This window comes from Strigops habroptila, chromosome Z (assembly GCF_004027225.2).
Source record: "Strigops habroptila isolate Jane chromosome Z, bStrHab1.2.pri, whole genome shotgun sequence".
Lineage (NCBI taxonomy): Eukaryota > Metazoa > Chordata > Aves > Psittaciformes > Psittacidae > Strigops > Strigops habroptila.
Genome location: NC_044302.2, coordinates 47,797,113 through 47,822,840, shown reverse-complemented (window position 1 = coordinate 47,822,840; position 25,728 = coordinate 47,797,113). Strand labels below are relative to the sequence as shown.

Sequence of the window (25,728 nt, the reverse complement as noted above, 5' to 3'; positions counted from 1 at the left end):
CTCCTCAGCTTTCTACAGGTCTCAGTGAATGTCAGGATGCTGTGGACTTTCTGGTTCCATCCACCCATCTTCTGCTTCTCTTGTGGTGTTAAGCAATTTCTTCAGCTAAAATTCATTCATCATTTTATGGCATGATTTCATACTTGCCTGGCTGAGCTTGGCGAGCGGAAAAAGGCACTTTGCTTCGCTCACTGGGATGTACTTTCCGCCACAGCCACACCTTCTCGACACTTGTGTGCTGGAAATTTGTGGTGGGAGTCTGTGAAAGGAACAGCACAGAGCTCTTCATGTGCTCAAGAGGACCAGAGGCCTACCAAAACCCCTTGCCAGCAGTAGCAGCACCACCCACCAAGCCGGTGGACACTCAAAGAAAATGACAAGAACAATAGCAGGAAATGTCTAAGGGTGGAAAAAACAAATAGAGCACAGCCCATGTTTCTGGGGGCTTCCTGATTGGCTTGATTTGCCTCAGCAGGAGCACTTCAGATAACCTTGGAGTTACCCCACCAGGGCAAAACCTCTCCCCAGTGAAGCCATGTTTGTTCCAGTGCTTTCTGGGGCATAGGGATGCTTGCTGCCAAGAACAAATAAATAAATGAACACAACAGAAAAGCTCTAAGGTAGATAAGATGGATGATGCAGGATTGGGACACTGCTGTCTCCGTGCAAAGGGCAGCAGCAGCTTGGTGCATCTCTTATTGCTCCTGGTGGAGAGTCTGTCCATTCCTACGGGATGCATTCCGTGCTTTGTGTCAGCCTTAACCCTGGAAAAATGGACTGTGAGTTCCTGTAAGTGAGTGACAGCAGAGGACAGATTTGCAAAGCTCAAATCCAAGAAACTGTTTGCATCAAGAAACAAACAAAACAAGTAACAGGTCCTACTGGGTGTTCCCCTTCCTGCCCCGCTGCTCCTTTTCTGTCCCTGCTGTCCAAGTTGCTCTTGGCAAGCAGTGCAGGGGAATGCATTTGTGTGTTTGTGAGGGGCACATAAAATGAGGAACTTTAAAAGGGTCCTAATAAAGCTCAGTACTTTGGGCGTGCCAAGTGTCAGCTGCACATACCCATCTAACTCCTTTGTCAAGGGCTTCTGAGGGCACTTAAAAGTTCAGGCAGTCATGGCTGAAGCACAGCACAAAAGGAAAGGAGAAGTTTGTTAACAACTATCTGAGGGAAGCAGGTGGGATCTCTGTAAGTTGCACCTTTCCATGGTAATAAGGTAGTTGTGCTCTAACAGCCACATGACAGCAGGATGCAAGGAAGGTGCAATCACACCAATTATAATACTTCGTTAGGGGTTTCAAGTTTTCAGTGTAACAGCCTGCATTCTCTGGGGCCCATTCTCATTTTTATTATTATTCTCAGACTATATTCAATGAATCACATGGAGTACCTTAGGTCAGAGTGCTGGATGCTGGGCAGCTTTTACTTCTTATGCCAACAAGTAGGCATTTAAATACCATGTTCCTTGAAACAGCACATTTTAAGCCACCACTACAGAAAGCAAATAGATAAAACCTTGTTTGGACCAGAAGTCGATCACAAAGTCCAGCAGCAAATTAGCAGCAAATCTGAGTTAAGTCAAACCAAAATCATAGAAATCTCACATGTACAGTGAGTATCTATAATTAATAATACCAGCTAACAGGTCTACTGGAAATAGGCATGGTCCGATGTTATGAATGGACTGTATAGGATTGGCAAAATGTATTGGGTCAAGATTGGGAAATGGAACCAAAGTGATTTGCTGGAGGCTACAGCAGGGATAAAACAGACAACTGTAGTAAATGATTACTATTTTTGTCAAAACTGCTTTTCTAGTAAGTAACGGCACAACCTTTTCTGTGGTGACCAGATCACCATATGAAGGAGTCATTTGCATGTGCTTCATTAAGTCACATATGATGGTGACAGGGAGAGTAACTGGAAAAAATGGGGAAAACCCAAATGGGATACCTGCAAGAAGTGAAATCCTGGTTTGTCAGCAGTAGGGAGCAAGCTGCCATTGCCTTTGAATGAAGGCAGTGCTCTGCCTCAGCAGAAGAAGAGTCAGCTGAAGTCTGGTGTGGAAATCACCTGTGCAGGAATTCAAGGAAGACAAGAAATAGCAAGTGGGAGTGGGGAGTAGGGGTATGTGGGGGGGAGAGAGGAGGGCGAGAGAGGAGGGAAGGCAGCCTGTAACAGGAAAAAGCTTGTCTTTCACTCAGTATATACATATATATACAGGGAAAATCCATAAATCAGAGCATTTTCAGATGTGCTCTCAGGTACTCCTGGTTAGGCTTGAACTATAATATAGCTAACATATGTGTTAACAACCAGTATATACTTTCCTTGAACATCCCTTAATCTTCTCATTGACTTGAATGGCATTACAGTAGGCCAGTAATGCTGTGCTTTTTGGTGCTGGCGTTTAGCTAGACACCTTGCGTGAACAGTAAGACCAGAGATATTACTATGTAGCTCAATGCATCATTTCAAATAACTCCTTCAGAAGACATACAACACTTGCAGTGAGTTCCAGAGTGAAACTTCGGTGCACATCTTCATGTACACCATAAAGAACTTCTGCGTCTTATCCACACAGCCAGAAATTTAGAATTGTCTGTGATTTTTTTTTTCACAGCTGTACTATTTATCTTCACAAAGATCGCAAGTTTGCGAAGAGTCACATGGCGCTGCAGAGAAACAAGAAAATACTGATGTAACCACATTGTGTTAGCATCCATTCCAGGCAGGCTAAGTAATAGATACATCAGAGGAAGAATAATATTTATATCAAAAATATTTACATCCTTGAGACTGAAAAAAAACCAACCAAAAACAGCACTCAACAATCTTTGGCCCAAAACAAGTGGAAAGAGTTGTAACTACAAGCTGAGCAAGAGAGGAAAAATGCAGTTCAGAAAAAAATTCAGACAGGAGAAACCAGGAGCACACACTTTTGTTTGCTCTGTGCAGACTGGCTATAGAGAAAGCCCTTGTTAGGTCAGTTGCTAGCTCTGTAAAATGGCAGACTTTCTGACAGACTTTCTTTTTCTTCAGAAAGTTTAGACATCTGTATCTTTGCTGGTATTTGTATGGCACTGTCAAAATGGCTTTTCTGAGCATCTCCATAGAGGGGCGGTGTAATGCACCAGAAGATGAGTGACATTTTTTAAGGAATTATAGCAAAGGAGCCAGGACTGAGCAGCTCCAGAGAGCAAATCTGGATTGCTTCTAAGGCACCACCCAGTGTCGGCACTTGACTCCTGTGCTCCACACAAATAACTGTGATCAGTTCACTTGCTGCCCAAGTGTGTTCTGTGGGCACTTCAGGCACAAAAGCATTCCACTGCTAAGGAGCAGACAAGCATCACCAAGTCCCCAGACACATTTGGGTCACTACCAGAGCTGACATCCTGATGTCCTGGACTCTGCCAGGTGCTGCTCTTGTGCTGTCCCCTTTGCCCCTGCCCTTCACTGCAGCGGCCCATGGGTGACTGAGAGGGACAGGGGCACTTCTCTCTGCAATTCTTGCTGCGCAAGGCCCTTATCACCCCCCTGGAAAGAGCAGGAGCACAGGGAGCACCTCCCTCAGTCTCACTGTCCAAGGGCAGGAGGCCAGAGCAGAGGTTGAGGAAAAAGCTGCAATGACCTGAGGTCCAGGTAGAAGACAGTGCACCCTCTCCTGCCCTAGCTAACAACATTACCTTTAATCCCAGCCTCCCATGTGTTTTGCTTCTCAATGCAGCACTGCTTGCACTCCAAGCTTGCAGAAGTTTATTGAATTTCTGCTGTAGCCACTCCAGAAGTAGATGTAATTTTCAATAAGAATAGAAAATGAACAGCTCGTGTGTGTGTCTGAAGTTTCTGCTGTGGATAGCCACTTAACCTGGAAGTTACAGGGCCCACATTGCAGCAGCTGGCTGATGGGGCATCCTTGTGGCCATTCTGCTGCAACTTGAGGAGTATAAATTTGGTGTTGTAGAATTGCAGAATCATTTCGATTAGAAAAAACCTGTAAGATCATTGAGTCCAACCTAGCACTGCCAAGTCCACCACTAAACCATGTCTGCAAGTAAGTGTCACATCTCCATATCTTTTAAATACCTCCAGGCATGGTGACTCCACCACTTCCCTGGGCAGCCCGTTCCAGTACTTGACTGGAACAATTCAGTGAAGAAATTTTTCCCAATATCCAATTTAAACTTCCCCTGGTGCAACTTGAAGCCATTTCCTCTTGTCTTACCATTTGTTACTTGAGAAAAAGAAACCAATCCCCCGTTCACTAGAGGTCTCCCCTTAGCCTCCTTTTCTCCACTTCCCTCAGACGCTCCTGTAAGACTTGTGCTCCAGACCCCTTCACCAGCTTCGTTGCCCTTCTCTGGACCTGCTCCAGCACCTCAATGTCTCTCCTGTAGTGACGAGCCCAGAAGCGAACATAGTATTTGAGATGCAGCCTCACTAGTGCCGAGTGCAGGTGGATGAGCACTGCCCTGGCCCTGATGGCTACACTATTTCTGATACAGGCCAGGATGCTGTTGGCCTTCTTGTCTGCCTGGGCACAAGTTGGCTCATGTTCAGTGGCCGTCAGTCAGCACCATCAGCTCCTTTTCCACCAGGCAGCTTTGCCTGGTTTGTGCTCTGCTGTGAGCTCCCCATGACCCTTAGCAGCTCATTTCTCATCTGACATTGTAAATCAGGAACAAAAAGTCCCTGATTATTCCCAGACTGTACATGGGAAGCTGAAATCTATTCAGGGCAAATACTTCTATTGATAGGGTTTTTTTTTTCTTCCCTTCATTAAAATAAGGTGGAGATAAAACTCACACCCTTTTCCAGGCTTCCTGCCTCCGTGTAAATGCTGCTAGGTAACTGAATGTGTATCTCCAGGATACTGGTACGTATCGGAATTGCACAAAAACATCCTCTTTCCTTGGCAGCTTGAGTTATGGGTGTTGTATAAGGTCACACGTTCATTTTGATCGTACATCCCTACTAACGCTGGGTAACGCAGTAGCCAGTGTTGCTGCACCATGCAAGAGCGAGCACTCAACAGTCATCCTCTGACTGCTCTCCCTCTACTTCTTGGACCTCTCCCAAGATACAAATAACACAGTCCGCTGTACAGCTGAACTGCTGGCAGCTGTTGTTAAACCTAAATGAATTTTCATGTGCCTAGATGCATTGTGCCAGCAAACTTTCTCAAGGCTGGCTGCGCCTGTATTGCTTTTCTAGTCTCCGGGTACATGCTGCTGTGTTTGGGGACTTTGTGGTAGGGGAACTGCACATGCGACCCTCCTTCACTTGGAACACTTCTTGCAACACACACACTTTGACATCAGGTCCCACCACAATCATTGTGCCCTTTCTAGAGCCTACTCCCCATGCTCAAAGTGCCCAGACAGTCCCCTGAAGTACATCTTAGTGGCAGGAGCAAAGCACAGTGTAGGAGAGGGAGATTTCATGACAGCAAGCCACATGGGCATGTTTGTCCCTTGTATTCTTGTGTGTCCTCAAGCATCCTGGTGCTTCCTGACAAGTTTGCTCAAAACCATCGGAGAGCAAGCAAGTTTCTGCAGGGTTCAGTGTCTTCTGTGAGCCTTTGCACCTTCATGTTCAATTACAAAGTACAGCACGTGTCCTCTCTCAGATGGCTATTTTATCTTCCCTGCTTTTCTCCTGCCACTCCAGCAGGTACCAATCAATGAACCACAGGGGATGCATCTCTGTACTTGCAGTGTAAGTCCCATACACCATCTGGTGCGACTCCCCGTCTCTGGCCAGACACAGAAAGCTGCATGTCTAGTTTTGTGCAGCCCAAGTTTTAATATCAGTTGTGGTTCTCACATCACATACTTTATTTTAATAATTTGAACACTGGACCAAGAGGGTCCAGAGGTAGGAGGCTTGCCATGTTTCTGGGCTGGGAGGGAGAACAAAGTATAGCAATGATGAAGAGGAGAGACAAAACCCAGCTTCACCAGGAGGAGCTTATGTATGCACTTTCATCTCACAGGGCTGGGCTGTGCAACCAGGACATTTGTGCCAGTTGTTTAAATAGAAGTGCTCCAAAAGCTGCATGACTCAAAACACAGGCTTTGCCAGAGCAGGTTAAGCTACGCAGGGAAATAAAGGGACTTAATCAGGTCTGCAAGGTTCTGCCTAGAGTCTGGTCCACAGCAGAAATGGGAGATTTCAGATCCAAACATGCTGGTACAAGCAGACAGGGAGAAAATAAGTGGACTTTTTGCTCTTTCACCTCTTTGGTCACTGGCCAGGGGCTGGGTTCAGACCAGGGTTTTTTTTCTTTCCTTTTTTCTCCCTTCATTTCCCAAAGGAGCGTCAAGCCACGTGCTCCTCTGCTGTAAGGGCAAGCATCCAAGGCATAGTGATTCATTGATCTCCAGTCAGTGATCCGTCCTCTCTGGAGGTGATGGGAAGTTTGTAAGGTTGCAATCTCACCCATGCTGGAGATATCTCCCATTTGAAGCAGACTGGAAGAACTTGGTGCTGGAAGGCTCACGCTTGTAAAAGTCCACAAACAAGTGTGGGCTGTAAATATAGTGAGGCAAGAAGTTATATGTTGAGATGATATGATAAGAATGAGGTAACATCCGTCTTAAATAGAGAAAATGCAGGCCATGAAAAATTGGTTCCAGTTGGAGGAAGAGTCACCCCAGAGAGTGCTGATGATCCCGATGCTTGGGAGATTTAACGCTGCATCAGGCAAACCACCGACAAAAATTAATACAGAATATTGCTTTGGAAAGGAAAGGGATTCAATCACGCAACTTCTGCAATTCCAGGTGAAAGCATCTGTGTTAGATTGAATCTAAGCCTTCTACACCTAAGCAGGCAACATATTACTAATTAACTCAGGGTAATGATTATTGGGTTTTACACCTCACAATGTTTAGTTCAGGAAATCCCGTGATTTGTCTAACCTGGAAGGGGTTTGTCTAACCTAGCAGGGATTAACTTGGTCCTAAACCAGGCAGATGCAAAATATCTCTTTCTATGCACATTTCCTTCAAACAGCAAAGGCGATTATGGAGTTTTTTCCTCTCTTCCCAAATTCATCAGCTGGTATTGGGAAGTAACTTTTGCTTGGTGAAAGGAATGGTTTCCCTTCCTGTGTATCAGGATATTCATCTAGATTACCAGAGCAACAGATTCAGCATTGTGCCTGAATCTCATTTCCAAGCATTGGTTTGTGTAACATGTTCCCAGTCTTTCAAGCCACAGAGGTTTTGCCTTTTCAAAGATGCTAATAAAGTTTGCTGCTCTTGATTATCAGCTGCACTCTGTAAACAACAGCCTTTGGAAATCATAAGATGCACACTGCCAGCTTTCCTCTTTGAGGGTAACCATTCAAAAAGGATGAGCTCTTCAGAAAGACTATGCTAAAGCATTGAATTCCTTAGCTCTGGAATCCCATTTTAGATCCTGCAACAGACCTCAAATCAAGCAGGTTTTTTGCCATCAGCACTGGCTGTGCATCAATAAACAGAGACATCCACAGATGGTCTGCCTGGCTTTGGCACAACTGCCAGTGTTTGCTAAGCAAACTAAGCCAGTGATTTCCGCCTTCCCTACAGCAGATGAAGTTCACAGTTGTGGCATGTGGGGTTCAGGTCCGTTTTCTTAGGCATGTTGGTTTACAGCCATGTTGCTGGTGCTTGGCAGTTGATACAAGTTTAGGAAGCGTGTCAAGGGCTGAGGTGCTGGGCTGGGGTTTAGGGTACAGTTCCCCATATCTTTGCCAGTTGTGCTGGTTTAAAGAGCCTAAATGCAAGACTTTTACACATATGGCTGGGGAAACCTTACCCTTTCGCCTTGCAAGTTCATTTTCCAAGGTTACTGTGAACCTCTGTGAGCTAACAGGTACCCTGCTGCCCCAAAAACCTTTATAGTGACCAAGAAATGGGAATGAGAGGTCCATGGGGTAGAGCATTTTTGCAAGTGCTCTTTTGTGCTGCAGGAAAAGGCACATTGCTCTGTGCTTATGGGAGAATGGACCCTGCAAGTTAAGTCTCGGTTTCTGATTTTGTTGTGTGGTCAAAAGCTTCATGAGGGCAAGATCCTTGAGACAGACACAGAGATTGTGCAGAAGTGCATTTCATCCCTACAGGCAATCCCAATTATTCCTAAACTTGGGGTTTAACTATCTGTTAAGTAAGCGTCGGAGGGAGTTGTAGTTTTGTGCTTGTGAATCTGCCATTTTAATACTACCTGTAACCCCCCAGGATGTTCAGCTCTGAGACCTGGAACCAATTACTGATATTCAGGCCTATGTCTTCTTTGTGCCTCTTATATCAGGTTGATTTAGGCTGTCAGTCAAGCAATAGCAAAATAATCAGTTTACAGCTGAGCTGTCCACCACCCTATGTATGCATCCGTCACCTTTACCCTTCAAGTGTTTACTCTGATTAGGTCTTTCCTGTTTTTCTCTTAAGTTCTGAATACTTGTATATTTTCCCTATTAGTGCCGATGAGTGTTATTTTCCCACTGACATGTCAGTGTGTATGCTGCAGATATAACTTCTATTACATTTCTGTCTTCACTGCAGAAATGACATGAGTATTTCTCAGGTGCAACCCAGCATGCAGAGCTAGTACAAGCTTGAAGAAACTGGTCCATAATCTTGCAGCTGTTCTCTCTATTTATAATGCTGGAACCATCCCACCCTGAAAAACAAAACATTTCTGAGCCAAACGTAGGTATCTCTAGAAATCATGTGTCTGTCAGAGTTAATTAGCTTGATAGAGGAGGCTGTTTTCTTCAGGAATACTAATACTTACTTGGGATTTGTGTGCTCATTTTGGAAAGCAGTATGGCTCTGTACCTGCTGTGTGAGTGCCCTCCAGAATCCTGCTTGGGGTGCCTCCCAGGGTCAAGGTAAAGGCACTTCATGCCAGAACAACATCTGCCTTTCAGCAAAGAGGAAAATGACAGCCCAGGTCTGTGGCTTTCAATGTCTTAGCATAGAAACAAAGGAAATCCTTCACCTAGAGAAAGTTCATTCATCAAGTTCAGGGTGGAGCACAAAACAGAGCCGTATATCCAGATGTAATGTTTTTTGGGTACTGAGTGCTCAACATAACTGCACATGTACACATACCAAATTACCAAACCTTTCCTTATGCCTCTTCACCTCTTAGATCTCGCTTCTTTACTCCACTTTTCGTCACCTAAACTGAAGCCTTCTGTGCTGCCTGACAGCTCTTTCGGTCCTTGATCCCAACATCTCTGCAGAAGGGTTCATTTGCTCCTTCCGCCTCCACTGCTCTCAAAAACTGCTCTGCCCGCTTTGCCTACCTGTGGCCACCTGGTTATGCCAAAATCCCACAAAATATACAGATCAGACTTCCTTTAGCAGGCTGGTGCATACCCTTCCCCTGCAGTACTGAACAGTTCTGGTCTGAATTTTGCAGGACCTAATGTCTGATAGCTACAGACTATAAAAGAGAAAGTCTGTAGTAGCCTGAACGTGGCTTACAAGGGCAGTTCTTCTTAGCTCCCCTAAAAATCTTGTTATACTCTCAGGTGATTATGGCAGCTGTCCATTAAAGAAAGCTGCGGGACAGACAGACTAGCAGAAAGGCAGGCTTGGCTTTCTGAGTGGTGAAATCTCCCTTCTTTTTTTCTGTGATATTTGGGGAAATAGGGTTCTGTATACATCCACTGAAAAAAACATGCCTGTACCAAGCTCCATACTCCCTGACCCACTTTTTCTGCTTATATAAACAGTTTAGCAAATCCCAGTGATCAGATAGATAACAGCTTGGGCCAATAAGCAGCAATACTAATGGTCTGCTTTACACCACTTCTGCCTCATCTGGATCTCTGTTTTCATTCTTATTTTTTCCCTACAGCACTCCAGATATTGTAGTTGTTTTATTTAAGTGGCTCTATTGTTGTGGCTGTCTTTCAAACACCAGCCTGAAATCTGCTAAGAAGGCAGGAACAAGGGAATTATAAGGTTTCCTTGCCAGGTGTCAAATGACAATTAAAGCACATCCTTTTTAAATTGTGCTAGAAGAAAAGGACATTATTCAGTATTTAACAGGTTTACACAGGAAGACTGTAAGCACTTTGTATATGTACGTACATGTACATGTGCACTCTTAATGGATTTATTACTGTTTAAACCATTACGTAGCATGTCACTCGAAACAGATGTGATATTAGTGAACTTCTTTTATTCCAACCAAATTTGCATGCCTCTGTTATATCTTGTTAAAAAAAAAAGAAAAAAAAAGAAGCAGGCAGGTCTTATCATTCAGCAGTTCTAATAATATGAAGCTCACTAAAAAAATAAAGCATGCAAAACAACCTTCATTTTGCATTATGATTTTAATTATTGTATTGTTGGACCCTATGTAAAAAGGCAGTCCAAAGGAAGTGGTGAAGACTCTAAGACCCAATTTTCCAGTGATGTCTGTGGTGCCCAGGTGGTTTACTAATGAGTGTATACAAGAGCTCACATGGAAATTGTGCCCTTGAGTATTTGTTTCCTCAGTACCTCAGCAGAATTACCTTAGCCTTTAAGCCTAGAGAGTACAGACAAGAGTGATATAAAATTGAGCTAAAAGGTATAAAGCAACTTCCTGTGGATATTAATGCTAAGTATATGACCCCTGTGCTATGTAACGGGTACATTCTGTTTGAATGATTGTATTTTTCCTGCCATGATTAGGAATTCAGACCCATTCTATACAGGGCCTAGGAGACTCAGTCTTGCCTGCACTGATTGCAGTGGAAAAAGGGCAATTTGCACCTATGGGAAGAGTATGTATGCATTGTTACCCAGTGTCACATAGGAAATCCTTATCCCTGCCAACTTCACCCATGTCTTTAAATCCTGGCAACTCTGTCTCCATGCCTTTCCTCTTTAGTAAGTTGTTGTTAATACCGCTTCTAAAAGGCACTGAAGGAGGAATTTGGGTTGGCAGGGGAGGAGGGGACAAAAAACCACCAAGCTGTCATGTTGAAATAGTGTCACCTAATGTTCCATCTGCCCAACTTGTATTAATGGTGGGGGTAGGCTGGCACAAAGGAAGCAGAAACGGAGGAACTGAATCAGGAGGGGAGTATAAAAGAGACATAAACAAGTAAAAGCAAAAAAGCAAGTAGCCAGAACGTAAGAAAATATAAATCAAATCAATTGCAAGGTGTGTATGGGCGAGTGCATACATGTGTGCATTAGAAGCAGACTTTCCCTGGAAGACCCAACAATTCATGGCAAACCTACAGGTTTGAGCTGGCACACAAAAAATGGTGCACTTATGATCACCCCAAATTACAAGTAGTCTACTTGCTTATTACCTTACTCACATCAAATTAATTGCCTTACACCAAGTATACTCAGTTTTTGAATTGACAAAAATAACTAAATAATGTCCAATTTATTTAAAAGAAAAAGGACTTATTTCTTCCCCTGTGTTTGGCTGTTGCTAACTTCTATGCACTCGCATTTTCCAGATATTCCTGGATCACATTGAGAGCAAAATGTACCAGGCTACAGAATACGTGCCTTGAAAATGCTGCTTAGTGATTCAGTTGGGAAGAAAAGAAACATATCAGTGAACCCTGACTCACCCAGCTCCACAACGTAATTTCACCAGACTGCACAGTAGAATATTTCAAATATCCTTGTCAGCAAGACATAAATGTATGTATATCTACTAATTTTTCCTAGGCATAGGGAAGGAAAAGAAGCCACCTTCCTGTTGACTTCTAAATTCCTGAAGTAGGAGCATGGCAACGGCTGACTGCAGTGTCAAGTGATTTTTTTCACTTCACTAGGTATTAAAAAAAAAAGAATATTCCTGGGAAGAAAAGTCAAGGTGAAACAGTATTTTTTGAAAGTTTTATCCCTGAATCACAACACGACAGGTATTAAATTGTTCCATTTATGCAGAACAAAATATTTTGTCCCAAAATATTCTGCATTTTTTAAGTTTTTATAGTAGTTCTGAGAAAACATCAAGTGAATTGGAACAGTACTTTCTATAGCGCTATACTTTCTATAACTCTTTCTGTAGACAAAGGGAGTTTTAGGTAACTATCCCTGTTCAAAAGAGTTCATCGTAGCTCACATTACAGTTGGATTTTTTTTATTTTGGAGTTGGTTTTTTTTTTCAAAAATGAGAAAATAAAGATGATGGTATACATAAAAATAGAGAAAGAGGGAATATTCCTGCATCTGCATAAGTCATGTCAGTAAAAGGAGGTTTGAATTAAAGTAATGGAGAATCTAACCCTGATTAAAGTGTATCCCAAATCACAATCAACACATCTTAAGGAGCAAGTGCCATTAGGTCTCAATGAGAAAAACGAAAATGCTGAATGCTTACTGCATAGCAAAATATGTTTATTTACTGAGCAGCCTGTGTATTTTGTTACTTGAAGTCTCTGGGCTTCCCTGTGTCATGCAGTAACGTAGAAAGCAGGGATGGATAACCCAAAGAGTTATTGCCAGGAGTGGGCAACATACTGGTTCAAGAGAAACCCCTAACACAACTGGTTGACTGCCAGCTTCCAGCAACTATTTCCAGTTTTATTGTCTGGAGTACAGAAGCATTAGAAGACACCTATTCCTCTAATTATTACCGCATATTTATAGTTATATTCCATACTGCGATTTCTAAAATCAAGGGGCATATGTGAGAGATGTTATGGGAATTGGGATGAAGCAATCCTAAGGTATATTTTTAGTTAATCTGTACATGCTTTTATGGAAGTCGATAATAAGAGAATTGCTGGTTTTGTTTAAAATAGTTCGTCTGTTTTACAAATAATATACAAATAATTCATGTGCCCTGCATGCACTAGGAATGCAGTGGTGAATAACAAGAGTGAAAGTTGTCCCTGATGACATTTGAAATGCTAATTAATGCCTAGGAAACTATGGCTTATTGAAATAATTTTTACATGTTTTATCTTCGTGTGTATGTGCATGTCTGTATGTCTTCCACAGGCTGGAACAAGAAATACAGAAATTAGAAAGTGAGGAATCCCAAATATCTGCTAAGGAACAAATCATTTTGGAGAAACTAAAGGAGACTGACAAAGCCTTCGACAACTTGCAAAAGGTATGTAAAAAAAAAAAATAAAAATAAAAAGACACTTGGCACAGATTGAAACCAAGTTAAACTCCTAGCACTGTTTGAAAGCAGCAGTTATAAATCATGCACTTATGGGAAGATTGAGGGCAGTTGTAGAGCACATAGCTCAAGCCAGGAGGAAAAAGATTAGGAAAGATATGGAGGCATCAGATGTGTTTTGGTTGGGTTATTTGGATTTCCTCTTGCACTTCAGCTTTTTTTGAAGTGGCTTTTAGTAAATTTTAGAGACTATCTCCCTAGCTTATCTGTAGGGAAACAGTGTGAGCTTTTGGCCATGCTGAAAGATGTCAGCAAGACCCTGAAAGGCATATCAAAATTCCCTTCTCCCAGTAGCACACAGATAGTGGCATTTGCCACTTCTGACCATTACAGCCTGCAACAAACAGCAATGTTCTCCTTTAGTTACACTACATCCCTCTCCCTCAGCCCCCAGTGGTACCTAAACCTGGGAAGCTACATGCCCAGTTACTCATTTAAAAAATTACAAAGCACTGTAAAAGCAAGCCTAGCTTAAAAATCAAAACTTCATGCAAATTATACCCCAGATATAATAGGTTTAATCAAATATCTTATTTTTTCCCTTCACAGAGTTTCTCACACCAGGATGGTGGTAAGTGCTTTTTTATTATTGTATAGCTTTGGATTTAACAAGAGTTGTTACTATAGCTTTGTTCCAAAGGTTTACAGAGTGGGGGTTCTTCATTTCGTTATAAGTTCCTGTTTTATTGTTAGAGCAATAATACCTTCTTCTTTGGTATTGCTATAGTGCAAGCACAAACGTCATTATTGTGGTGAAACAGTATTTCATTGGCAGAGCTCCAGCTCTTCTTTTGTGCATACAAGGGGAAAAAGCAGCACAGACGACTTAAAACAGAGAGAACAAAACTTCTATGTTATCTTTCACCACATGACAGTCCTGCACTGCAGACTTCTTTTCACCTCTCTGTGGTCAATCTTCTCCACTACATGTGCTCATGTTCTGTTCATAAACAGAGTTAATGAGTTAAATAAAAGTTAAATACAATGAGGACTATTCCTAATGTACAGGAACAACTGCTAAAATTAGATTAGTGATGAATTACATTCTCTGCATGACGATTCTTACAGAAGGAAAACCTTGCATAGGTGGATAAGGGTCTAATAATTCCTGGTTTATGAAGTCTGTCACACCATGTGTGATCACTCTAAACACTGAGCTATAAACTTAGGTGTCTGAGTCAGCAGATAAGATGTTTGATTCCCAGTAAGCTAGAGAGACCCTCGTAGTGCTTCTCCAGGACCTTTAGGACCAAGGAAAGATATTATGCTGATCCATCTGCAGATAAATCTGTGCTCCAGATGCTCATTCTCGTACACATCTTTGAACTGACAAGATTCAAAATACTGAGGTCAAGACTAGCTCCTCCAGCTCCTGACAAAGTCATGCCCAGCTGTACTAGAAGTATAGATAAAGAACATGTAGGATGATCCTAACATTACAGAACTAGACACAACTGAATGTTAATATGTAGTATATGAACTGACTTGGAGCTGTCTTTTTGAAGTGATTATTACTTAGGAAAAGGGTTTTCTTTTGAAGTCAGAGACTTAGTTCAGAAGTTTTCACTTCTGTTAGCAATATGATCAAAGTTTTATGTTAAATCGCATTGTCAAAAAAAGAAAAAAAGTCCCAGATAGGATGCTCCATGTTCGGAACTTACTCTTCCTTCCTGCTGGAGCATTTGAAATTGGCTATCACAAAGTATATAAAGATCAATAATGGCAAATATTTTATACCTATAAAATACAGTTTCACCATGGTTGTTGGTAGGTTTCCAAACAAGGAGTGGTGCCTAGAGGAATTAGCTTCCAAACTGCGCAGGAGCTTTTATGACTCCTGTAAGACGTGGTCTGCTCTTTATGCACGTTGTGATAAAACAGAAACCAAAGGAAGCCCCAGCCAGCAAATATGAAGCAATAGTTTCCTCAAAGGTATTTTCTTGTAGGAATATGGTATTTCATTGGGTTCAAAGCCTCACTGTTATCCAGATTTTGCCTGCTTTCAGTGGATCTCTCCCTCACAGACTGAACCAGAAGCAAGGGCAGTTCATGATTTCTGCAGTATAACAGAAAACTGCAAAATTGAGCCAAAGAGAAGAGAGTGTCTCCAGAATAAACGTGCAAGCAGAGGAAGCAGGGGGCATAGCTAAGTTAACTGGTACCTCTTCTCTTCCAGACTGCTTGCTTCGTGTATCTTGTCTCTTCCTCTTGCCAGCTGGTCCTTGTGGGCTGAGGCAGGCCTGGGTCATCCTTTAAGCCATTCTGTACTCTGTTCCTCTAGGGATGGTCAAGGCTGCAAGCTGTCCTGTTAGCCCTCCCACTGTGGACATGGTGTAACTGTACGTCTTCACATGGTGAAAGCCGAGCAGGTCCTCTGTTTTCTGCTCTCTAACAACAGTCTGTGAGGGTAGCTGATCACAGCAGGAAGGAAACACATACACAGCTAGCTGTGAGCACTTTCGTACCATAAATTTTTCCTTCCTTCAAAAACATGTAGGACTTGCTTTGTTGCAGCAGATCAGCCATCTGTATGGTAGCCATCTGTAACACATCCTGCAGAGGAAAGTGGTAGGAGCCCTTGGATAATACAGGAAGACTGTGTAAAACACAGACACAAACCAACCCCAATCTATTGGGGCAATTTCTTCAATTGCTGTAAATTCTTAGAAGACTTCGACTCCCTAAATGTCATGTTAGTTTGCTTTGTGTCCAACATTCCCTTTATTCTAAACAATGATGCCACAGAAGGTGATTTATGCCCACATTGCATACCTGCGCATGTTTTTGTGCCATAAGTGTGCCACAGTGTAACAGAGCTTTTGAGTGTGCAGAAAGCACAACTACAAGATGTTCAGATCCCTGAGGGGTTCAGGCAAAGGCTGCAAGGGAAGGGAAGAAGTGGTGGTGAACACCAGTAAGTGATCAAGTGACTCTCTGTGTCCTTCTCACCTTTCCCAGAAAACAGCTGTTTGGCAATGAGCGCTTCTGAGCTTGATGTCATCCAGGCACAATAAACACAAATCCTGTGTTTTCCAGGGTACAAACACGCTTTGCCTTCATGCATCACCAGACAAAGAGAAAGCAGAGGAGAAATGCTGAGGCTGGGGACTGGTGCCCACCCACCTGTAGTCGTGCTTCTGCCAGCTTCTTGATACCTTTGTCACTGATAAGCTCTCCGTTAAACAAGACCTGACATGATGCTAGGAATGACATCATCTGTTGCTGCTTAGGTCTTAGGTCAAAACTAGACATACAGTAGTGATATGCTGTATGCACATCATGAACAAATGGAGAGGGCTCTTGCTCTGTATGTGTCTATGTTTATGGCTCAATGCATATATAAATCAAAAGACACATTAAAATCTGACGTAACTCCCTTGACTCTTGAATTTGCCTCAGGGGTAAATTCATCTTCTGCAATCTTTGGCCATCTATATGTAAACTACATGGTACTTCAGCCAACATAGAGAAGCCACAGTTACATTAATTCTGCAGTTTGCACAAAACTCTGAATTTGGTGTGTATTGGCATATATTTAGCAAACATGTGGCTCTGGAAAGATTGTTTAGTTCCCAGCATATTGCTTAGAGACTTCTGATTTTCTCTCCTCTGATCTTGATCAGCTGTGCAGCCCAACAGCAAATCAGACAAGCGTGCCCTCAGAGGAGTCAAGTACAAGATCTTTGTAGAGTGCTTTCCATGTGTCCTGTAAAAATTCAAGAGTGATTCTTTTTCAGCTGCAGTGTTTTAAGTAACTTTTTAATTTGGTCTGTATCGATGGCTGCCAATGGTTACACCACCTCTGGCCACCTGAATAAAAAACATTGATCACTACCCTTTGAGTTCAGCCTGTTAGCCAATTTCCTACCCATCTCATAGGCTATTTATCCAATCTGCATCTTGCCCGTTTGTCTGGGAAAAGGCAGTGGGAAACAATGTCAAAAGCTCTGCTGAAGTCCAGGTAAACAACATCCACTGCTTTCCCCATGTCAACAGAAGATGTTATTTTGTTGCAGAAGGTAATCAGGTTAGTTTGTCATGATTTGCCCTTGGTAAACCTGTGCTGGCTTTTCTTGATCACCTGCTTCATTTGGTTTGTAGTAGTTTCTAGAAGGACTCATCTGTCACTTTCCTATGCAATAAAGTAAAACAATGGACCTCTAGTGTCCTAGGTCCTCTTTTGGTCCCTTCCTGTAGGTGGGTATGACATTTTCCCTCTTCCAGTCATCAGGGACACCGCTTTATCTCCATGACTTTCAAATACTATAGACAGTCTCCTTCCAACAATGTCAGCCATTGGGAGGCCTTTGCAAGAGGCTTCTTGCAGATCAGCCCTTTACCCACTACTGGCAGCTCAACACATGAGTTGTTGTAATTACTTGATCTTGTTATCTGGGATCTATGACAGTAAGGACAGGGACAAAGAAGGTATTGAGAACATCTGCCTTGGCATCATTGTTAGGGACTAGTTTCCCTGCCCGGCTTAGTAGTGGGTCTACATCTTCCCTGTGCTTCTGCTAACTGCTCACAAATCTGAAGAACTGAAGAACTCTTACTTGTTGTATTTGACATCTTTGGCCAATTTCTGAGACCTAGCCTTCCTGACTGCATCTCTGCATGCCCTAGCAAGGTTCTTGTAGTCCTCAATGGCTATTTGGTTGCCTTTCCGTAGCTGGTATGCTGCTTTTTTCCTTCTTTTTTTTTTTTTTTTTTTTTTGCATTTAGTTACACCTGAAAGCTCATTCTTAAGCCAAGGTGGTCTTCCATTCAGCCTTCTTCCTTTCCATTTGTAAAGGATGGACCATTCTTGTGGTTTCAGCAGGTACTCTCGAATAACTCCCGGCGCTGACAAGCTCCTTCGCTGTCCATGGATGCTTCCCATAGAATCCGTCACAGCTGGGCTCTGAGCATATTGAAGTTTACACTTCTAAAATTCAGGGTCTTTGTCTTACTGCTGGTCTTCTGTGCGCTCAGCAGGATCTTCAACTCCACAATGTTGTGGTCACTGTATCCATGACTATCATTGCCAGTTATGCTGTCAAGAAAGTCTTCTCGTTTTGAGAGCAGTAAATCTAGCAATGTGCTGCTCCTAGTTGGCACGTCCAGCATCTGTAGCAGGAAGCAGCCCTACAAAGCATTCCAGGAACTTCATGGACAACTTGTGAGCCATTTTTTTTCTTTTTCCCCAACAAATGCCTGGGTAATTGAAGCCACCCATGAGGACCAGGTTCTTTTGGCCCAAGACTTCTTTGAGCAGCCAAAGTAAGGTTTTGTTGGCTTTGTCATCCTCACTGGGAGGTATACATGCACTTGAGGTGGCTGAACATGGGGTTCGTGCCTTTGGAAAGGCTTGGGGAGCATTCCTTATTGCTCTGTTAGGTGCGCTCATCCACCCTGTTGCTTATGGATATACAGGTCAACTGCGGACTCTACCCCCCAAGTTAGTTATTTAAAGCATGATTCACTAAGTCAGAGACAGGCTATTCAGCTTTTAGCAAAACTTCCTGCTTAAACCTCGTGGTCTTAGAAACTTGGTGGGAGGGTCATAATCTCTGCTGTAACCCTCTGAAAGCCCTTAAGGTTTTACATGTGGAACAGCCCTGCCCGTGGAGCCAGTATTACAAAAGACCTACCACTAATTTTAGTAGTAGTCAGACTTTTTAAAGACAATCCAGCCCTTTGAAAATGAGCTTGTCTGACATTTGGCCACAAGCCTCTGTGTGGGATTTATTCTGAGCAGTTCTGAAGGTTTAGATTTGTGTAAGCACCCTTGAAGGATTATCTTGCCCCGTATGTTTTCCTAAGCACTTCTCTGATAATATGGAAGAGTGCCATAGTCCTAAAAGACAGTTTGTTGTAAACAGTACAAAAAGTCACAGAACATGTTTTATGTCATCCTTAGATATTAATAACTCATCAAAGGTTGAAATGAAGATATTTAATGCAGTCAATTCAAATGCTTCAATTTATGTTCTGTCTCACTTCTCATGCAAACAAATTGCTAATTTGCATCTCACCCACTCCTTGTAAAATGGATCTCTTATAGCCTTTTTAAAGGTGCTAAATGAAACAGCCGTTGTTGCCACTGAGAAAAAGGGCGATGAGCGTGTTCACTTTCTCGGGAGGAGGGAGGGCAAGAACAGAACAGGCAGAATCAACCAAGCCCCAATTTCTTCTACTCAAATAACCCATTTCTGACACGTGCCAGAAGAAGGAAGTACATGAGAATCCCAGGCCCACCCCCAACACCACCTCCCCCCCCAACATGGTGTTTCCTTCTCAGGACAATAATTACAGGTTGTCAGGAGCCCTGAAGCTGACTTTTTAATATTTTACTCTAACTAACATCCAGAGAAGTTTCTAAACTGAGCAAATATTAACAACTAACACTTACCTATGTATTGTCTCCTAATATAGGAGAAAAAAAAAAAAAATCAAAAACTTACTAAGGTCCACAGGCATGTATATCATCAAAGTGAGAGTTTCACTGTCAAGCTGTACAATGGATCTTGCTTACTGCTAGACATCAGCAATGCTAGTGGCTAGGCTGGTCAGCCCAGTTCCGCGTACAGGCACTGGCAAAAAACAAACACTTGTGAGGGTTTGCCTCCTCAGAGCCCTGGGATGAGAACTGTACCCTAACCATGCCTATTTATTCTCATGGACTTCAAAAGAAGTAAGGATAATTCGTTAAGAAACACAAGTCTGCATTGATTACAGCCACATGTAGACAGATAGGTCTGTCGCTCAAGCTGCTGGATGAGTGTGTACTGGTGCCGAAACTAGTGTTTCAGCAGTACACTCTACGGGGTGAATAATTACTAAATTTCTGCTGTTTCCAGAACAGAAAGTGCCTTCTTATTCTGTCCTAGAAACACAGTCCCCACTTCTTTCTTCTGAGAAATTACTTCAGTTTTCAATAATGGCCTGCTCATTTGCTGGTGATATTTCCCAGAATAACAACATCAAGCATTGTACCAATTTCTCATGAGATGCAAGAAACCCTGCAAAAGAAAGCAGCTATTGCTGGCTGTTGCTCAGTCAGCTGTGTCCTGAACAATTATTTCTCCTAGGTTCTACTGTTAAAAATAAAATTTTTTGAGGAAACAGTATGCATTGAAAATACAAAAGCCCATTTGCCAAGACTGCCATTTGTCCACTGAAATATGAAATAAAATAATATTTCCCTAGCTGAGTTTTTTCAAATTTATCAGTTACAAACTGAATTTATACACTAATTTCCTGGCTGTCTGGAATGAATTTGCACTGTGCCTCTGTGCCATCCTCCTCTGACACAGGAAGGGGGAAGAGGGACCTCCTTACCTGAGCACCTGCAGTGCTCCATGGAGGGATGGAGTGTCTTCTTGGAGACTGTGATTACTATTGTCCTGCACCCAGCAGCACTGTAGCCATTACAGGCTAAGGCAGTAAAACCATTTTACTAATATCAGGCCTAATTTTCCTGACAAAGAAGCAGACTTTGAGATTAGAGGTGGTATATCATGTCTTTGCTGAGGATGACACCAAATGTAGGTTTTTTTATCTGGGATGTGTGTTAGCCATAGGGAATGTGATGAAAGTATCTCCCTTCACCAGACACAGTCAAGCAGCCTACAACAGGACGTTTAATTTTCTCTCTCCTTTTAGCAGTTCACTTTTATGGTCTGCACTGGTCTTTCTATCTCACCTGCTTACAACAAGAGACACCAAGGAAGGCAGATTCTGCCTCCTACCTTGACACATGGACTAGGCTGCATGAAGGGCTCAACAACTTAAATTAATACATTGTAACAGCAAAATACCCTTGGAGGAAAAAGAATGCTCTGTTTCACACCAGATAGGATCTTATGTTTGAATAGAAATTTAACCTTTTCCATACAAAAATGAAAACACTTCCAGTTGATAGGAAAAGCTGTGATTTTTTAATTTTGTTTTTCTTTTTCATCATGGTTTGGTGCCTGAACCATAAGTCAGTTATTTGCACATCTCTCCTCCGAGCTCTGCTTTTAGTTCAGCCACTGGATCCTAGCAGAAGAGTATACACTATATAGTTATATTTAACCCAGCCACAAAACATCTCCTGGTAAATATTTGTATATTTATTTAATCCCACTTCTAAAGAACATACTTAGCTTATTCAAAACAACATAAGCTGAAACGTAAAACAAGTCAGTCCTTTAAGATAGCTTTCTACTAGTCCAGGTTTTATGAATGAATGGTAGCACTGCAGTACTGACAGGCACTTAACACCTGCTGGAGGTCATAATGGGCAGCCTATCAGTGTGTATATGTAATTTCATTATTAGCAAAACTTCAGCTTTAAGAACAAAAAGCCCATTCAGTCAACACTACCATTTTTTAGGCTTTTATATATATTTGAAATGTCATGTATTCTGGGTATGACGTTAGGTTTGTTCCTCAACTTCCCTCTCTCTCGTCCCCATTTTAAAGGTCATGGACTTGATAAATCCAGAACCTCCTGACAAATAATTTTATCTGTTCAACTGACAGAAGGTTTGAGTCATCTGGACCCGTTCCCTCCTGCCTCAGCTAGTCTATTGAACACCAATCGCACAACAGCGACTTTGCACTTTGTTTGCTTAGATCCAATTATCTAGTACAAAGCTCCAGTGACTATTGTCAGGGCTGACAACACTCTGCTGTCTAAGCAATGAATCCACTGGGGCTTGTAGCACGAATCTAACTGTTTCCTGTTCTCTGACACCAGATGCAGTAAATTACATTTACTCCCAGATCCCTGAACTCCCAACCCTCTATTCACGAACAGCAGAGCCAGTTCCTGGGTGGGACGGAGCAAGCAGACTAGCTGGTAAGTCTCAAGGAACAAAGTATTATAATACCAGTCCAGTAGCCATGAACTTTTTTATTATATTACCTTAATGGGTCTGGTGTCCTGATATCATTTAAATACCAGGAAATGCCACTTGATTTGTATTTTGTAAATAAATCAAGGCTTTTTGAGCAGCAGTGAGTATTTTCAAGACAATGTAGTTGAACTACATACAAGTAGGATAGGAAATGCATCCAGGTTTTTACATAGAAATATTCAGTTCTTTCCATCTCTGCTGATACAAATACATGGTATCTAGGCCAAGGTTTTGTCTCCTCCATTGTACTCATGCAGCTCCTATTAAGATAAATGAGACAAACAGGCACTCACAGGACCCCACATGTGCTTCAAACATTTATGTTATTTTATACTTACTTGTATGCCGTTCTTTCTTATTGGGGAAAAGGTGGGGAGAATTATGGCATGTTTTGTGCTTGGAGTTATACAGATAAATTTCTAACATTATTTTTTCAGATTCAGTACGTGTCTTAAATGTAACAATATGATTGTTAAAAGCTGTATGTTTTTCTTATTTTCAAGATCGTTCTTTTCTAAACAATGTATTCCCTATCTCAAGACCAAGTTGCTGGTGGCTACTTAAGAGGTGTCCCAAGGAGTGGGAATAAAAGGTGGCTTACTTGAAGGATGGGTTAACAAGCTTAGCAAAGCTATGTCTGGAGCTAAGACATTGTATACAGCTACAGCACATGTCATTTTGTTCAGAAGTCTTGTTGCAAGGCATTCCAAAAAATTCCCTTCCATCAGTGCTCTCCCTGATCTGTCTTAAAAGCAAGCTTTTCCCTGTGTATTTTGTGCTATTTGTCAACACCAAGAAAACAATTTCTTTCATTCCTCAGATGACTCACAAGCCTTTTTCATGTAGTCCTTGATAAGAGTATTGTGTTTGTGCAAGAGCGTAAAGAAAAAGCATCAGCATATGTGCCTAAAGGTAGACTGTAAGCATCCATCTTAAAATAAGCTCAAAGTCTATTGAGATATTTTTCTTTTAAAGAACAGCCTCTGAACCCACAAAACAGTCAGAAGCCAATTCATTTCATCTGCGTGTTGCAATCTTCTTGTCGTGAAGCACTGCATCATGTTACTCTGTAATTAAAGCTTTTGCAAAAAACTCGTATTTGTGAATACAGGCTGTCATCTTCAACTGCTTTCTGTTTCAACTCAAAAACCAGATAGTTTTGTGTTGTATTAGTAGAGCACATTTTGCTGTAAATAAGCTCTGGTTAAATAAAGACATTTTAGAAATCAACATTAGTTCATTTTTCAGCTACTTTGACAAGCAGGGCTGCTAGATTTTCCTGCAGAGATTGAACATTATGCATACAGGCAGATCAGCCAAGTTCAGTTAGTCACTTCCCCTATGGCAATGTATTTCCCTATTGAACAGCTTTCTAAAAAACTTGAGTGTGTTATGCATTTACTTGCACAAGTAGCTTTAATGTGGTGCCTGAGCCAGGTCATAAACCACATGTTATGTGAATATCTAAAACACTGCTGCTGAAATCATGGTAGAAATGAAAAGAAAATGTTGGCAGTGGAAAAACTTAACCAAATTAGCCAAACATAAACTGCACAAGGACCATACCTGTTAACTTTCTAGATGAGATCAGCCGGTAGGATGTCTAATCAGTGCTAGAACTTGTTGCCCAAAGTCTCCCTAGTAGGTAAGACGTTGTTACTTACCAGTACTCCATGCCATAGATAAAAAGATGTATATTGCAACTCTTCTTAAATGAATATGGCCAGGTCCACGTTATTTAACTATCGATCAGATTTTCCCTATCTGTTTCTGAATTCAGACCCACTACGCAAGCTTTCTTTTAATGCACACTGCTGAAAGAAGTTTGTTTCATCAAAATAGAGAGGGCCTGGCAGATTGCACCTTTTTCTGCACTAAAAATATGGGCAATAACAAGGCACTCAACTATTTCACAGGAAAATCAGCAGTCTTTACTGAAAAGTCATGCCCCAGTTAATATTGTTATTTTTCAAAAAGAGGAGAAGCACAGGATCTCCACAGGGGATCACAAGATGCTGCTTCTCACCAAGAAGAAGGTGGGTGGATCAGTGGGCTGGCAGTGCCTCCTCTGTAGGGCTGTGGTGCTCAGGACAAATGAGGGACTTTTGCCTGTTAGAGATGATTTTCTGAACATGCTGTTGGTCCCTCATTGTTCATCTCTGCTTCAGTTCAGCTGGCTGCCACTCAAAAACATGCCAGAGTGCCAGCTTTAGCATCTTCACCATAGGCTAGCCAACCTCTATGTTTACCTCTGCAATGTTGGAAGTTATTGAACAATGTCTGCCTGAACAGAGATGTTCAGAGTCCACTCCCCCAAGGCTTTTGGGTAACAAACCAATAAACACAACTCCTCTTCCTTTCCTCGTCCTTCTCACCCCCACCCAAGAAACTGCACCGAGAAGGGTGCAAATTCCAGAGTGATAGCACCTGCATATTTTTGTTTCATTACCTCTGTAAGTTAAATTAAAGGCTTCAGGGCAGAGGTACTTGCATAAGACTTACAGGGCACTTGCCCATTAGCTCCTGGGCTGGGACAGTCCCAAGCAAGTGATCCATGCCAGCTGTTCTCTTAGCTGCACCATGGTACAGTCTGCCACAGCTCCTCAGAGCAACCTGCTTCAGGGCTTCATTGCTTCCAGCCCTGGAGCAACAATGTTTTTCTTTATTTCCCGCCTAAATTTCTCCTGTTCCAGTCCATGATGGCTGCAGCACACCTTGGAGAAGAGCCCAGCACTCACCCCTGCAGCCTCCTCCTCCTCCTACGTGCTTGGGCTGCTCTGGGACAACCAGGCATGAAAACTATAGATGGGGAGGGAGATCAGAAAACTGAAATCACAGAATCATAGCAGCACAGAATGGTTTGGGTTGGAGGGGACCTTAAAGATCACCTAGTCCCAACCCGCTTGCTATGGACAGGGGCACCTCCCACTAGACCAGGTTGCTTAAGGCCCTGTCCAGCCCGGCCTTGAACACTGCCAGGGATGGGGCAGTCACAACTTCTCTGGGCAACGTATGCCAGCACCTCACCACCCTCACAGTAAAAAATTTCTTTCTAATGTCTAATCTAAATCTCTACTCTGTCAGCTATCCCTGCTTAATTGTGAAAATGAGCATCCTGTGCTCAGTGTCATGACAGCTATGGACACAGCTAGTCCATAAACCTTGCAAAGCAGTGGTAAAATGTAGTTCTTAGGGATATTCCCCTATCTTGCAATAGCCAAAGTGAGATCCCTGCTTCTGCAGCCCACTCCAGCCTTCAGCAGTGCATCACCCTCAGGGGTAGCAATGCTCCTTCACCCCCTGGCACCTCTGTCCTCTGGCTCCATGCAGGAGTTTGTATGGTGTTGCACTTGGCCTGACCAGCCCTGCAGGGGCTTACCAAGGTCTCAGCAGATGCACACAGCACATAGATGGCCAGACCCCCCATTTGGCTGGGCTGCCTATCAGACAGCACTCCCAGGGGCCAGAGGAGGCCACCTCACAGAGGCCAGCATGCACCCAGTCAGCAATGCACAAAGCTTAGAAGTATGGGGGGAATTATTGTGCACAGTCATGATAAACTTGCTCTTGACAATTAAATACTTTGCTTTAAGGATCCAGAAAAGAAAATACTGCTCTGTGTGAATAATAAGACTGAGGGAATCTATTAAAGCAAGAGTAATTTTTTAAATTCATTATTTTTTTAAAT

The 25,728-nt window shown here is 42.5% G+C and overlaps 1 protein-coding gene across 5 annotated transcripts in view; it reads left to right on the top strand.

Annotated features, from left to right (window-relative positions):
- Positions 1–25,728, top strand: part of PALM2AKAP2 (PALM2 and AKAP2 fusion) — a 255,085-nt gene that overhangs the window by 88,405 nt on the left and 140,952 nt on the right. For 3 of the 5 annotated variants that reach the window (XM_030511673.1, XM_030511667.1, XM_030511669.1), the window contains exons 4-6: positions 12,966–13,080; positions 13,702–13,723; positions 21,881–21,982. In XM_030511673.1, coding sequence (XP_030367533.1) covers positions 12,966–13,080; positions 13,702–13,723; positions 21,881–21,982 — 239 coding nt within the window. Of the gene's footprint in view, positions 1–11,558; positions 11,566–12,960; positions 13,081–13,701; positions 13,724–21,880; positions 21,983–25,728 lie in introns of all 5 variants that reach the window. The other 2 variants (XM_030511671.1, XM_030511668.1) reach the window with 2 other exon arrangements.